General features: G+C 42.2%; 2 protein-coding genes across 4 annotated transcripts; one reads left to right on the forward strand and one right to left on the reverse strand.

Annotated features, from left to right (window-relative positions):
- On the reverse strand, nucleotides 983–9,553 carry LOC109712832 (general negative regulator of transcription subunit 3-like). Of its 3 annotated transcripts, none has more exons than XM_020236601.1 (16): nucleotides 9,298–9,553; nucleotides 9,065–9,196; nucleotides 8,295–8,411; nucleotides 7,672–7,722; nucleotides 7,378–7,467; nucleotides 7,116–7,262; nucleotides 6,852–6,962; nucleotides 6,422–6,493; nucleotides 5,485–6,201; nucleotides 4,806–4,976; nucleotides 3,566–3,728; nucleotides 3,374–3,495; nucleotides 2,304–2,582; nucleotides 1,917–2,051; nucleotides 1,639–1,814; nucleotides 983–1,358 (listed from the first exon to the last, which is right to left on the reverse strand). In XM_020236601.1, exons 1-16 carry the CDS (start codon nucleotides 9,388–9,390, stop codon nucleotides 1,292–1,294), a joined length of 2,643 nt encoding a protein of 880 aa, XP_020092190.1. In that variant the 5' UTR covers nucleotides 9,391–9,553; the 3' UTR covers nucleotides 983–1,291. The 3 variants fall into 3 exon arrangements, with proteins under 3 accessions (XP_020092190.1, XP_020092189.1, XP_020092191.1); XM_020236600.1 differs by having other exon boundaries at nucleotides 3,374–3,498; XM_020236602.1 differs by lacking the exon at nucleotides 6,422–6,493 and having other exon boundaries at nucleotides 3,374–3,498.
- Nucleotides 11,793–15,163, forward strand: LOC109712501 (protein QUIRKY). The gene has a single exon (XM_020236090.1). The coding sequence runs from the start codon at nucleotides 11,959–11,961 to the stop codon at nucleotides 15,052–15,054; it is 3,096 nt and encodes a 1,031-aa protein (XP_020091679.1). The 5' UTR covers nucleotides 11,793–11,958; the 3' UTR covers nucleotides 15,055–15,163.

Below are 16,202 nucleotides of genomic sequence, written 5' to 3' on the forward strand. Positions count from 1 at the left end.
ATATAATCAATAATTTTTATATAGATCATTAATGAATTTCATAATTTTTAAAACTTTATTATAGTTATATAAAAATAGTTTAAAAAATTCTTGTTCTAAGCTGGGTGAAGAGAATTTTTAATTGTTTTAAGAAAAAATATAAGGAGATAATAATATTTTTTATTTAAAAATCGAAGAAGATTTTCCTATGTTCCTAAAAGGATGTGACTGTATATTTAATTCTTTAATTTAAAAGAATAAATAAATTGGAGGGATATTATTTATTTAATACATTAATTTGAAGACAAGTGAAATATATATCAATTTACATACTAAAATTGATCCAAGTAATATTTATAATCAAACAATATCTATAATCAATAGAATAGTCTTTATAAACTAACCCCCTAAACTGTTTTTGCTTGAGACATGTTAACTATTAATTTTACCAAATAAATAAAAATTAAATCAAAAATTTTAAATCTTAAATATAAAATTTCAAATATAGATTAACAAAATACTCTATAACATTGAATAATAATATATTAGATAACTAACAAATAAAAAATTAGAAAGATATCAATTAAAAAAATTAATAAAAGTTGGAAATCTGATTAAAAATTGCATATAATAATTAATACAACTTTTCTATATCTTCTCCTCCCCCATCCTCTCCCCGCACATCATGATAAAATATTTGAGAAATACATAGATGATGAGTATTACTATAAGAAAGGTGAAAAAAAAATAAGTATTATAATAAAATGATAGGTGACGAATATTATACAAAAAAAAAATTAAAAAAACATATAGGTGACGAATATTACTAAGTGAGAAAAAACATGAATATTATTATCACAAAAAATGAAAGATACTTTTTATTTTCAACTGTTGGATAAAATTCAATAATAAAAAAATTAAATTTATATTTAAAAATAAATTATTATTTGAAATGAATAGTTGGACATAAAAATATTACTGAAAAATTAAAGACAATTTCGAAAAAAAAAAAGGGGTAAAATTCAAGCTTCTATAAGTAATATAGATAGAGATTTAACAGTGAATGGAATGTAGGGCAAATCACAAGGCCTCAACAGGTGAAGTGGTGAACCAGGTCCAGCCAATAATTACCCGCACAGTAACAGCTCGGAATGACGCATCCCAACGAATGGCTACTGATGCTAACAACTTGCGTAACAGCTTATGTAACTCCTCGTTGAATTTTTATTGTGTAATTTTTGAAAAGAGGTACAAAGATGGACACTGGTCAAATAAGTTGATTAAATTTAACACCACCTTTTTTCGGGATGTCTTACACCACAAGCTCATCCTCAAGGTAATTGTATTCAAACGTGAAGTCAGTTTTGATCCTTTGGCACCTGCAAAAAACCAGCATGTTAGCAGAGGAAGAGAAAATTCACCGATAATTGACAAGGCAGACAATTAGATTATATCGTTTAAAAAAAGGGAAAAAATCTGATAATTCGATCGAAAATTAGTCATCGAAAATCTACGTCTACATCGATGAACATCAGTTGCCCCGAAACAAAATTCATTCTCATTTTATATACTATCTCTAGTTGGTGGATTGTAATAGCCACTTTTTCGGTTGTAAGTAGCAAAATCCTGTAGATACAACTGTTAAGGAGATTAACATACCATCCGGAACCCTCATCACTGACATGGAAATCAAAGTACACATATGACCCCCTCTCATATTCATCGTTTGTAACTTTCGGCTCCTCGTGCCTTTGGAACCACGTGTTGTATTTCTTGTGGTACCTCCACGATTGCCTCTTCAGTTCTCTTGCCGCTAAGTACTGCTGATATGTGTTCTGCAGCATTAATACTAAATATGAGTAGTGCGACCCAAATGATCTTGGCTTAAAAGGTCGCTATCTTTACAAAGGAGTTCAGTTAAGATGGATTCAAGAAACCTGTTGATAGTAAAATGCAAAGAAGAGTGTATCTGTGCCTATCGGATCAATTCCTAACCGTTCCCAGAAAGCACCATTGGAAACAATTGGGGCCTGGGTTTGAGGAAAGCTAGACGGAGTAACTGCAGGATGCCTCTGCAGATGCAGCCAATCAACTTATAAGAGACAATAATAGAGGAGTTACACATATACCTCCGCAAAATCATTGCTTACATATACGCCGCTGTAATCCTCTTGTATGTCCACTTTAATACATAATTTTTGAAAGGCGTGTATGAAAATCTAGATTTCGCAGGGACACGTGTAAAGGACAATTTTGCAGGGTATTGGATAATAAACCTACAAATAATATGCAAATTAGCAATTAGAAAGGAAAGCAAACAGTACCGGCACATAGCTTTTCAAACGTTCCGAGTCTTTTGGTTGCGGAAGTTTATAGTAGGCAGATTCAAGCATCTGCATGTTATAGATGTTATCATGCATTCCACCAGAACTACCAGATTGGCCGCTGATGTTATCTCCTATTGTACCAAGGTCTGAGACGCTTCTTCTGCCGATGACCCCAAGGCTACCTGATTGCTGACTAGGTTGTAGTGGCTGGCCAGGTGAGATGTCAGTATCTCTGGTTAACTGATTGCCTTCTGTCACAGAGGTAGAACTTGTATTCTGCAAAAAAGTAGAATACGAAAAACATTTTGCTATAAAGCAATCACACAGAATTATAAATAATTCCTAATGAAGGACAAGCACTGAACTTCTTTGACTTGCATGCATTCTTAAAAATTATAAATGTTGCCTGTATTTGAATTTTGTCCTTTTAATTTCAATTGTAAACTTTAGTCCCTTAAGTCTTAAAGTGTTTTTAAATTTTCTTTCACCCTTTTTAAGGAAGACCCCTTTAAGGCCACAGCTGTTTCTGCACAATAAGTCCTTCCATGAGTATACAGTCTAAAAAGTGCCACATCAGCACCATCATTAGACTATGCAATGTTAAGATTGAAACTCTGATGGCGAGAGTAAAACTAATGTCAAACTTTGTGGATCAAAGTAAAATCAAGGTCAAAAGTTCAGGTTTAAAATTACAATAATATGGACTAAATTGTTTTTGTAATCAAACTTCGAAATCAAAATTGTTGAATTTGAAAATCAGAGGAAGAAATTAAAACCAGGATATAACTGAGGGAATAAATTTATAACTATACTAACATCTTTTACATCTCAGATTTTGTTTTAGCAGCTTCTAAAGAGATTCTTACTAAAGAGATCAAAAAAGAATTAAAATGCAAAATTTATTTCTGTATTTGCAGAAAGATATGGGCATTAGTAAAAGAGCATTCCAAAAGAAGTATTTTTCATCGGCATCAGATCTAGAAATATACGTTGCAACCTACTCTAAATTTAAATAGGAACAAATCACTCTAAGACCACAATCAGAAGGCAGATTATTTGATATATACCGCATATTGTGTCTTCGAATCATCCTCACTAATGACTTTGCTAAGTCCAGAACTCGCACCAGTTTCGGCATTCAAATCATCAGTCGGTCCCTGCTGCTCTTCTGTTTTCGTATGCCCAGCATCTGCTGGAAAATTGCACAAAGATTGGAATACAAAACAGGTAGAGATCGCAGAAATAAAATCTATATATACCTCCATCTTTTGCCCCAGTTGAAATCAAGGTGTGCTGACTGGATTGTTGAAGAATTGGGCTTGGCTGCTGTTGTGAGACTGATGGAATGGAAGCAAGACCTGGCCCCTGCACACCAAGTCCGAGGCTCATTTGAGGTGACATGGATGGGCTCTGAGAATTAAACTGGACAAAGAATTAGAAGTCAGCAGTCAGCAACTTGAGAGAGAGAGAGAGAGCTTAGATCAAGATAGGAAAATAAATAAATAATAACTTGCAACAACCCCTGCACACACACCCAAAAAAAAAAAAACAAAATCCAAGTCTTTCTGCAAAAAGTAACTTCTTAAGGTAATTTAATAGTATTGGGTAAAGTAATTATAGAATCTAAAAGAGAAAAGCGAGAACTATGTGAAAGTCAAAACATTGCAGTCCGATACCAGAGACTCGAGGAATATCACATTCGGGATGTAATGGTTAAGTGACTATGACTCTGGTATATAGTTGATCACTTGCTTAACTTGAGGATAAACTAGTAAAAGTTACTGCTCAAAACCCTTTTGCTTGTTAAGTAGCTAAAGGGGTAAGCCAAAACCATTATGCTGGCCATTACAATGTCATGGTCGGTACCTGGGCTTTTTTTGCAATTAGCCCCCTGAAAAAAATTTATTTTAAAAATAGCCCCAACAAATTTAAATTTGCAAAAATGGCAGTGACCCTGCCACGCAGGCGCCACGTCAACGCCATGCGGGCGGGGCTGGGCCAGATAGTTAAATTAAACACGGTGAACCATTTACCGTGTCTAAACACGGTGAATGGTTCACCGTGTCTAAGGAAAGAAAAGGGAAAGAAAAGGGAAAGAAAAAATATACGTATTATGAAAAAGATAAGTATGGAACACGGTGAATGGTTCACCGTGTTCAACTTAAGAACCCAACCCGTCCGTGTGGCGCTGATGTGGCGCCTATATGGCAAGGTCATGACCATTTTTGCAAATTTAAATTTGCTGGGGCTATTTTTAAAATAATTTTTTTTTCAAGGGGCTAATTACAAAAAAAGCCCTCTGGACCTTTTTTTCTCTTCTGAATCATTACTTTAATCACATCATTGCATAGCTTTGGACCAAAAATATTTCAAATTACGTTTGTCAGGAAAAGGGAAAAGAACTATTGTAACAGCTCTACCACAAGTAAAACAAATGCAAGATTTTCTTCAAAACTACAAGACCTTTTAGTATGGAAAAAGATCAAACAAGAAAAGAACCTGTTGCAAGAGTGAGCTTTGCTGCTGTGTAGAAAACTGCTTCTGATTCATACCAGGGATTTGAGGAACGTTAAGAAGGTTACTGTGATTTTGCTGCTGCACTTGTTGCAAGCGCTGCAAAAACTTTTCCCTCTGGTCTGGAGCAATCTCAGGTCTTCCACGAAACTGGCCCTGGCACAAGATCATCATCAACATGCCTCAAATGATATAATGTCGAGGGCTAGTAAGGCATCTATAAGTTGCCACTTTAAAACCTCTCTTACTTCCACACCAAAAAAAAGGGGAGAAAAGTCTCCCAATCTGTTTTAGCTAGGATTTTCAGGCAAGGAGAAAAGGTCACACACAAACAGAAGAGGTTCAGTTTCTGTTCAAATATAAATGCCAAATATAAGTCCACTATCAGAGCATGCTGAATATTCAAAGTTCATTGTCCTCGATATTATAGCCACCAAAAATCAGTTTTATATCCAATTAACCTGGAATCACATGTTAAACAATTATTATTAACATGAAACAGGAACTTTACTGAAAAGAACAAAAAAAACACTAGACTCAACTGATAACACATGGTCTAGACTATTCTAAATATCAGCACAGAGAGAAATTATAATGCATTAAAGAGAAAAGATGTATGAAGCAAATGGGCTTCAAATTTCTGCGTCACAATAAGAATGCTTACTGTTTCATTTTGGAAACCAGATGCACTCTGTGGTCTCCATTGAACACCAGAAGCAACTCCAGGTGAAAAGACTCTTCCTCCAATGACAGAACCCTCGCCAACATTATTCGTGTCATTTGACACAGTACCATCATTGGTTCTTGAAACCTGTTGCAATAATATTCTATTTCCTAGAGGTGAAACCAATGGTTGATCAACATTCAGCATATTTCTCTTCATTAAGTCAGACACTGCAGGGACTGAACCAATCGCTCCGGTTCCAGAAATTCCACTAGCTGTACTTAAGTTCATCGGAGCACTAATATTAGTCTGATTGGATATTCCTCGAGCCATACCCCTCCCTATTCCTATTTCAGGGATACCAGGAGATGATCTACGGCCAGGGAAAGTCACGTTATCATCTTCTTTTGCAGTAGCGGATGGGTTAACAAGAGATGAAGTAGCAACAGCAGATGTGCTCTCTGAAACACCCCGAACACTTGCAGGACCAGAGAGTATAGCTGCTACCGTCGGCGTTCCGACCAGTGGGCGTGCGGTGGTAGAAGCGACAGTGGGAATAGGTGTCCCAGTGCTGATACCTGGGGAAGCTGCTCCCATAGCAGCACTTTTCAGAGGTGGTGGTGTTCTTGGTACTGCATCAGAACTGCTGTCCAGAGAAGCTGTTTCCTCGCCTTGGTCGTTACTGGTACTTTGTGACGCAGTTGACGAAAGAGCAGCCTACCGGAAAGAATGTGTGTTGGATTAAATAAGTAATTAATTTTCAGGTGCAGAATGTATAGAGGAGCAAAACGGATAAAGCTTAAAATGCTATTGCCAGAAACAGAAGAGTGATCTGGCAGTTTGAGATTTTTGCCAAAACAACGAAAAGGTAAATGTCCTGGGTACTATATTAGTTTCTTACAATTGTGTTTGGAATTCTTAAGGTAATGAAAGAAACCTGATTAGGCGAACTGGCTGCTGAATTCTTCAAACCTAAAACTGAACTAGCAGTAGAAACAGAACCAATACCCTACAAAGCAAGGAAATATGATAGAACGATATGTGACTAGTTTTTCAGGTATAAGAAACCATCATCATCCATGAAGGAGAGCAACCAAAAATTTTAAAAAAGAAAAAAAAATCTAGATAAATAGCAGAAACTTAGAAATGAAGAGGCTTAACATAAAAAATGAACTTCTTTGGTGACTGATTCAAGATAGTACTACTTACGAAAAAAAGCTAATGTTTATAATTAATTAATTGAATGAAAGGTTAGGTAGTTGTTTCCAAATGGCCCAAATTCAGATTAGTTCTGTGCATTTCATTCTGTGCATTTCACCGAGAATTTAATTAAAGAATGAGTAGAATGAACAATAAATCAGCATTACTTTAATAAGACCGGAAGGACCAAGGGAAACCAGGTCTTCTAGTGCTTCAACCTTTTCCAAAGGTAATGAGCTATAGAGCTCATCAACATCACTGAATTCCTCAAAATCCTCCTGCATAGATTTCAAACTTTGATAAAAGTCAATATCGGCATTAAGGAGGCAATGTGGTATAAAATGTTAAAAAACTTTTACATATGAGAACAGAAGAAAATTTAGAAAAATTTGTATTACACATTGCAGAAAATATTTAAGAAGTCAAGGTACCTGATTACGTTCAACATAATCTTCTAGAAAATCTTTTATATCATTGACTTGGTCAGGACTTAATTCATCATTTTCTAACAGCCTCAAAATCAGCTCCAGTTTCTTGATATGCGCCTTATGCCTTGTAATAGAAGTCTCCAAATGTACCTGTAAGGAAAAGATTATTCTACTAAATTATACATAAATAAACAAAAGATAAAAAGAAATAGCAATAAAAGTTGCATGGCAAAGTCAGTTGGAAGACAATTCCCGCTGATCTCACCAATCGAGGAGGCCTTGTCTTTCCCTTTTTAAAAGAAAGCCCTTCGACCTCAGCTTCAAAGTTGTCAATCTGGCTTTCTAAATCCCCAACCTACAGAAAACTTATTAACAGAAGTAAAATGCCACATCCAAGATAAAATAAAACACCAAATGTTATATGTAAGTATGAAGTCCAATAGATTTCTAATAACAATGACAAGGGTAAGTGTAGAAATATATTTATTTAAATGACGTCAAAAGTATCATAACCAATTAAAAAATATACTGAACATAACACAAGCAACTAATTACTTACCACATTATTCAACCAATCCCTCGTTTCGGATTTTGCCTTTTCTTTTGGATCCTACAAACATAGGAAATACACAATCAAAAGAAGTTGAATATGCATGCCTGAGGATATGATAAGCAGCTCCTTATAGGCCATCTGCTTTCATGATTCACACCACATTAATAGGTAAGCTAGTCATCTCCAACTTATAGTTCTTTTTTACTTTTATATAGCAATTAATCAACTGGTTGTATCTTCAGTGAATAGTTGTACAGATTTTAAACAATTAATTTAGACAGCAGTGATTTTACCACGTCTTTTTTCCCCACTTCATCTTATCACTTTCCTCATATCAAAGAAAGAAAGAAATTAGAACAAGCAACATATGAGTATTCTTTAACAGGCAATTAAGGCAAAAACATCTCAAAGCTAGAACTGTCATAAAAAAAGGCATTATATACAGTGGGCTGTTTAAAAAATAATCCAAAACAATGGAGGAAAAAAAAAAGCATTTCAATGATACTTTACGATTAGGGACGAGGAAAAATAATGCAGTAGATAAATGAACATTATGAAACTTAAAGAAATATATTAATTCATGTAACATAAATCAAAAAAATTCTCGTAAAAGATGAAGTCTCACTTACAGTCTTTGGCTGTTGACCTAAGCCTTCTTTGGAGAAGGCTTTTGTTTTTGTTTCTTTTTCGCAGACTTTAAATCTTTCCATCTCGCGCTCAATAAGCTTGCGAGCATCCATGAGAGCCTGCTCATTGGAGTTACAAACTTATGTCAACAAAAATCACAAAATAGTTTGTCAACTCCAGAACAACTAGCCCCACAGTTATACAAATTTTGTCCGCTTTAACTAGTTCACATGGAAGAATTTAGTGAATTCCATGTTACCACCAATATGATTGATTAAAGTAACCAGACACTAAGGAATATGATCATATAAGCAAAAGCATTGCAAAGAAAAGATAAAGAAAAACAAATATAGTACAATATGCTTATCAGTAGATGTGTAGCAAAATGTAAGCCGGTGGTATCATCAAAAAGTAAAATTCAATAGCTGCCATGACTCGATTAACTCCCAACCCCAATTCAGCTCAGGAATTAAATCTATCATAGTCCTGCTCAAGTACGAATAAGCCTTAGCTGATTATTTCTAAGTTTTTGCCCATGCAAATTCATATTATCAGCACACAAAACATCCCTCAATTTCCTATTCAAGTTGCTAAGAAATTAACCTCAACATCAAATTGTTCTTGATCTATAGAATAACAACAATGCCTGTGCCTGGAACATCAACACAAGTCCACAATTCAAGAAAACACTATTCATGCATCGCCTGGCCCCGGAATCTAATTACACATGTTTTCTTCTAGAATCATTTAGAACATAAATAAAATTTCTCACCTTTTTATCCTTTATCTCGCTCGATTGAATCCATGTCTTAATCTGATCTCGATACCGCTGCAGCTTCTTGATCTCTTTCTTCAAATCCGCCTCAAATTTCTCCTTCTGATTCGCATTCTCAGTGTCGTAAACCTAGCCACAAAATAATAATAATAATAATAAACCGCCGAAATCATCAAGAAAATCCACAGATCACAAAACCCCCAGATTACGGCGATTTCATGGATTCGTACCTTATTCCAGATGCTATCGAAAACCTCGACGCCCTCTTGGACCTTCTTGAGGACGCGATCGATCTCGCCCTGGAGCTTACGACTCGCCCCCATCGTGCGATTGCGCGAGAGTAGAAGTAATCAATGGGTGGAACATCCAAGGATTAGGGTTTTCGTTTCGAATCTAGGGTTTTGGAACCTCTCCGTTCTAGGGTTTCGAATTGGGGGAGTATACAGGGACAGTGTTGAGGTGAGGAGGGAGGAGAACGGACAGGGAAGGGTCAAGCGTGTCGGAGTTGGAACGGCTTATATAGGGAGAAACTGTTGCGCGAAAACGGTCCACCACGTGTGGACCGCGGCTTCATATCGACGGTTGAGATTCAAAGTAAGGATATGATGGACGGCGATCACGCGGGTTCTCTGCATTGCACAGCTGACGTGGTAGACCAAAGGGTGGCTATAAATTGGTAAAAATGTATGGAAACCCCTCAACTTTTTTTTACTTTGCGATTCAGATTCTCTTCCCTTCTAATTTTTTAATATAAATTTTTATATTTAGTTAAGCTAAATTTGTCAAATTTAATGACTATATTAGTTAATATTCATTAATTGATCTAGTTTTATTTACTAAAAAGCTATTAAAGTCACTAATTTGGTGAAACCACCCTTAAATTTAATGAACTTCTTAAATTTCTTTTAGTAAAATCACTAAATTCAAAACTAAAATATCAGCAGGTCTCGATCAAAAAATATTACTAGATGAGGGTGCTGTTTTTTTTGGCTTTTAATTATGGTAGAATTTCAATCTTACTTTTCTAAAAATTTGCTACAAATGGTAACATTGTAAAACAGAGACATAGAAATGCAGCTGAATAAGACACAAAGTTAGCTTCTTGCTCAAAAAACAAAACAAAAATAAGAACTTCAAGCATTTTTTATTTGCGCAATCACTTTTTTTCGAAAATAAGGTAACATGCCATTTGTGTTGCTCTTTTTAGTATAAATAAAGTTAGGTAAAAATATAAAGTAACTACCCTTCGAATTTAGAATATTTGATATTAACTCTTAAGTCTTTTGTCGCTTGTGCTAGAGACGGCCGGTATTTGCTCAATAACTTAACTTGAGCTCAGTGAGACTGACGACTAGCTCTAACTTATGTCTAAGTCTCAAATTTAAGGTGAGTGTAGAGTGCAAGTTCTCGATAACTCCATAAACCGAGAGAGAGCGAGAGAGAAAGACAATGTGCTATTCGTTTTGTTTATTATATAGAAATAAATTTAGCTAAAAAATAAAGCAATTAAATTTCGAACTTGAAATCTCGGATACTGTAGAAGATACAGTCAGTCATAAGCAAAAACTTCCGTGCCCGAAAAATCCTACATCAGGAGCGAGTTACATTTGAACCTTTTGGCCCAACCAGCCTTTGCTTTGGCCCATTGGGCTTTGTCGGACGTGCTTAAATTCTAACTAGTGCACTAGATTGAGCTCAAGTTGACAAATTCTCTTATGCAAGTTCGATAAATTCTAACTTCAGTACACTAAATTTTTAATTTACACAACTTAAGCACGAACCTCTGCTTGTTTGCCCCTTTTTTTGTTCCACACCTGGTCACAATCAAATTTCCCCCATGATGAAGAAATATATACGATTATACATAGCAGCTCCATTGAGATGTGTCCCACCAAGCTACAGTACAAAACACCTACACATCACTTACCATTTCCATCTACTGCACTGCATGTATTCATTTGGCTTATCCCTCCGGTAGTTTTCTATAAAATCACTTTTCCATGCCACAGCAAAAACACCACGCACAAGATGATAAAACCCATCACATGAGACACCGGCCAATTTAATGCTTTTCTTTTATTTATTTTTTTTCCTTTATATGTTGCCTCTCACATCCCATAACATGATCACCAAAACAAATCCAACGTTCTAATGCTCAGAGAGCATTTAACTATAGGATCTTTTCCTTGGACCTAAGATCCTTGGACCTTCTTCACCAGGTCAGCTGTGGACCACCATTGGACATTGAAAAGTACGGTTAATTCTTTGACGGTCCACGGCTGACGTGGTGGACCTGTTTTAGGTAAAATTTTTCAGCTGGTCATGACCCGTTGAGTCCAACTTGCCTGATCGGGCTCAGCCTCAGCCTCAGCGTCCAACCGCACCCGTGCGCCCATGTCCAGTTAACGTACAAAACCCGCCACGTTATTCGCGTAAATTACTCCCATGCCACTCACGAGCGCGTTGCTTGATTGCGCGGCGGCGTGATAGGTTAATTGTTAACGGTCACCATCCGCGGGAAGCGTGCGTGAGGAATAGTTAGTGGCAGCTTCGGTAATATAAAGANCCACGGCTGACGTGGTGGACCTGTTTTAGGTAAAATTTTTCAGCTGGTCATGACCCGTTGAGTCCAACTTGCCTGATCGGGCTCAGCCTCAGCCTCAGCGTCCAACCGCACCCGTGCGCCCATGTCCCCTCAACGCTCTGTCCTCCTCTTCCACTTTACTTCCCAAAATTACGCTCTCACCACTAACGGTCGATTTTTACGAACTCGCGAACTCTCCTCCTCCTCCTCATCCTCCTTCTTCTTCTTCGCAAAAGCTATTTTAAGCTCGCTACGTTTGAATCTCTGCATAAAGCTGAGGTTTTTGTACGCTTTGAGATCGGCAACAATGGCGGTGGCGGAGGGGGGGAGTCGGAGGTTGGTGGTGGAGGTGTGCAACGCGAGGAATCTGATGCCCAAGGATGGGCAGGGGACGGCGAGCGCCTACGCCATTGTCGACTTCGACGGGCAGAGGAGGAGGACGAAGACGAAGCTCCGGGACCTCAATCCCCAGTGGGACGAGAAGTTCGAGTTCCTGGTCCACGACCCCGAGTCCATGACCGGGGAAACCCTGGAGCTCAACGTGTACAACGACAAGAGGACGGGGAAGCGGAACACCTTCCTCGGCAAGGTGAAGATCTCGGGGTCGAGCTTCGCCAAGGCCGGGTCCGAAGTCCTAATTTACTACCCCTTGGAGAAAAGGAGCGTCTTTTCTCAGATCAAAGGCGAGGTCGCGCTTAAGGTGTGGTATGTGGATGATCCCCCTGCAACAACGGCTAGTTCGGAAGGGGGTTCGGGTTCGGAGGCGAAGCCGGAGAAAGCAGCGGCGGAGGGGAGCGAGAAGGCGACGACGGCGGCGGAGGGGGAGAAGAAGGAGAAGGGGGAAAAGAAAACAGAAGAGGCGAAAACAGAGGAGAAGAAGAGCTCTCCTGCTAAAGAGGAGAAGAAGAATAAGTCCCCGGAGAAGCCGAAAGCGGAGGAGTCTCCGGCCTCCGATGCTGCCGCCGCGGAGAAATCGAAGCCGAAGGAGGAGGAGGAGAAGCAAAAGGCGACTAACGCGGCGGCTTCCCCTGCTAAGGAAACACAGCCAGCCGGATTCTCCGGCGACCTCGAGATCCGGCCGAGCGCCGCCGTCGCCGACCGGACCACCACCGGCGGCGGCGGCGGCTCCTACGACCTCGTGGATCGCGTCCCCTACCTCTTCGTCCGCCTCCTCAAGGCGAAGCGCTCCGGCGCGGACGCCGAGAAGCGGCCGGCCCACGCGAAGATCGCGATCGGCAGCCACAGCGTCCGCACGCGGCCGGCCAAAGGCGGGGACTGGCACCAGGTGTTCGCCTTCCACAAGGCGAGCCTCAATTCGACGGCACTGGAGGTGTCCGTCTACGAGGAGACGCCGCAGCCGCCGCCGTCGTCGGAGGGCGACAAGCCGGCCGCCGCCGCCGCCGCCGCCGCCGACACGAGCCTCGGATCCGTCTCCTTCGACCTCCAGGAGATCCCCAAGCGCGTCGCGCCCGACAGCCCCCTCGCTCCGCAGTGGTACACTCTCGACGGCCCCGACGAGGCCGCCGCCTGCGACGTGATGCTCGCCGTGTGGATAGGGACGCAGGCCGACGAGGCGTTCCAGGAGGCGTGGCAATCGGACTCCGGCGGCCTCGTCGTCCACACGCGCTCGAAGGCTTATCTCTCGCCGAAGCTGTGGTATCTGCGGCTCACCGTGATCCAGACGCAGGACTTGAGGCTGCCGCCGCTTCCGGATTCGAAGGCCCGCCCGGCCGGCTCGGTCGGCCCGGAGCTGCACATCAAGGCCCAGCTCGGCGGGCAGGTGTTCAAGACCAACCGGGTGGCGCCCGGCGCCAGCACCAACCCGAGCTGGAACGAGGACCTGCTCTTCGTGGCCGCGGAGCCGTTCGATCCGTATCTGACGATCTCCGTCGAGGACGCGTCATCGTCGTCGTCGGCAGCGGGAGCTCCGGCGGTGGTGGGGCAGGCGAGGGTGCCGCTCTCGACGGTGCACCGCCGGCTAGACGACCGGGCCGAGCCGCCCTCGCGCTGGCTCAACCTGGCCGGCGGGGACGAGGCGCGGCCCTACGCGGGGCGGGTGCACGTGCGGGTGTGCCTGGAGGGCGGGTACCACGTGCTGGACGAGGCGGCGCACGTGGCCAGCGACGTGCGCGCGGCGTCGAAGCAGCTGTCGAAGCCGCCCGTGGGGCTGCTGGAGGTCGGCGTCCGGGGCGCCGCCAACCTCGTGCCCATGAAGCTCGCCAAGGACGGCTCCGGCGGGTCCACGGACGCGTACGTCGTGCTCAAGTACGGGCCCAAGTGGGCGCGAACCCGAACAATCCTGGACCAGTTCAATCCCCGGTGGAACGAGCAGTACGCCTGGGACGTGTTCGACCCCTGCACCGTGCTCACCATCGGCGTCTTCGACAACGTCCGGTTCAAGCAGGCGGAGCCGGGAACCAAGGACGCGAGGATCGGAAAGGTCCGGATTCGGCTGTCGACGCTGGACACCAACCGGGTGTACGCGAACACGTACCCGCTCACGGCGGTGCACCCGTCGGGGGTGAAGAAGATGGGGGAGATCGAGCTGGCGATCCGGTTCAGCTGCCCGTCGTGGCTGAACCTGCTGCAGGCCTACACGACCCCTCTGCTGCCGAGAATGCACTACGTGCGCCCGCTGGGGCCGGCGCAGCAGGACGTGCTGCGGCACACCGCCATGCGCGCCGTCTCGGCCCGGCTCGCCCGCTCCGAGCCGCCGCTGGGCCCGGAGGTGGTCCAGTACCTGCTCGACACCGACGCGCACGTCTGGAGCATGCGGCGGAGCAAGGCCAACTGGTTCCGCGTCGTCGGGAGCCTCTCCGGATTGGCGAATGTGGCCCGGTGGGCGCACGGCGTCCGCACGTGGGCGCACCCGCCCACGACGGTGCTCGTGCACGCGCTGCTCGTCGCGGTGATCCTCTGTCCCCACATGATCCTCCCCACGCTGTCCCTTTACCTGTTCTTGGTCGTCGTCTGGAGGTACCGGGCGCGGCCCCGGGAGCCCGCGGGGATGGACCCGAAGCTGTCCCACACGGACGGCGTCGCGCCCGACGAGCTCGACGAGGAGTTCGACGGGTTCCCGTCGAGCCGGGCGGCCGACGTGGTGCGGATGCGGTACGACCGGCTGCGGGCGCTGGCGGGGCGCGCGCAGACGCTGCTGGGGGACGTGGCGGCTCAGGGGGAGAGGGTGGCGGCGCTTATGAGCTGGCGGGACCCGCGCGCCACCGGGATCTTCGCCGTGCTCTGCTTGCTGGCCTCGCTCGTGTTCTACGTCGTGCCCTTCAAACTGCTGGTGCTAGTGATGGGATTCTATTATCTGCGGCACCCGCGGTTTCGGGACGACATGCCGTCGGCGTCGTTCAACTTTTTCCGGCGGCTGCCGTCGCTGTCCGACCGGATTTTGTAGGCATTATTTAATTGTTGTGTGTGGCTCTGAATAATTATTTATTATTTTGGTGGGGTAATTGTATTTTGTATCTATCTTTTTGATGTGCTTAGTAGTGCATAATATTTAATGGAATTTGTTTATTAAATCGGGCTTAACATTAATAGTGTTATGTTAATTTGGTGACCGTTGGGGAGGTGCTTTGGGTCCTCGGGATATCTTTTTAGGAAAGGAGTAAATGTCTACGTAGGTGGGAGGTTTAAATGAGGCGACCGTTGAGCGTGACCAGCTCTGAGCTTTTGCTTGAATAATTATTAATCTTTGTGGAGATGATTTTTTAAGTGATGAGAATAAGAGATTTGAATGATTTAAATTGTTAAAACATTCTTAATAGAAGATAAATAGGGAAAGTAAATCCTACAGCAAATCAAGCCTCCATTATTTTATAATGATGCATCAGATGACCAATTCCAAAAGGCCAATTTGCTTTTACTCATAGCAAGCATACATGGTGATGATTCAGGACAAGGACTACTTTATCACTGATATTACCTAATAGCCATATATAATTTGTGAAATTGATAAAAATAATACAAGTAGACATATACTGAACTTTGCAGAGAAAATTACAAAATGTAATGACTACTTTTATGGGTCAGCAAATCAAAAAGACAAACAGAATACTCTGGGCTTTATGTACATGGTGCTCTGCTACACCACACAAGCATGTGGATTCCAACACTTGTGCAGAATCAATAAGCAGATCCATTTGCATGTGTTTTCTGAAATTCACAGATACAAATCTGGGGCTTTTCCATTTTATTTATACCATTGGTTGTTTATATCCAGAACAATGTCTGTGCGGTGTGGTGACACTTCTCTCAGAACAGAGAATCACCTCTAATAAACTCAAGCAATGAGGAATGAAGATTCGGAAAGTGCTTTTTTTTTATTAAGAAAGCAACAACCATGCGTTTGGCAAATTGTTTAAAAAAATAACTTTTCAAAATTGTAAAAAACTAAAGCTATAACTTAAGAGTTTTTACTTTTTTGAAATTTTTTTTTAAAAAAATAGTACGCTATCCACTTCATTCATTTAGAAATAAATTTGGTCATAAGAGTTGAGACAACGTGGCCTCAAAAATCATTAAAGGTAAACAAAACAGAAA

The sequence above is a fragment of the Ananas comosus genome, linkage group 7 (genome assembly GCF_001540865.1).
Source record: "Ananas comosus cultivar F153 linkage group 7, ASM154086v1, whole genome shotgun sequence".
In the NCBI taxonomy this organism is placed as follows: Eukaryota; Viridiplantae; Streptophyta; class Magnoliopsida; order Poales; family Bromeliaceae; genus Ananas; species Ananas comosus.

What these genes read in the sequence shown, in the direction of transcription:
- LOC109712501 (XM_020236090.1), top strand. Translation starts at nt 11,959, where the DNA reads ATGGCGGTGGCGGAGGGGGGGAGTCGGAGGTTGGTGGTGGAGGTGTGC.
- LOC109712832 (XM_020236600.1), bottom strand. Translation starts at nt 9,390, where the DNA reads ATGGGGGCGAGTCGTAAGCTCCAGGGCGAGATCGATCGCGTCCTCAAG. An exon ending in TCGATAGCATCTGGAATAAG is followed by an intron (nt 9,197 to 9,297) that starts GTACGAATCCAT and finishes TTTTGTGGCTAG; the next exon opens with GTTTACGACACTGAGAATGC. An exon ending in ATTATGTTGAACGTAATCAG is followed by an intron (nt 6,963 to 7,115) that starts GTACCTTGACTT and finishes AAATCTATGCAG; the next exon opens with GAGGATTTTGAGGAATTCAG.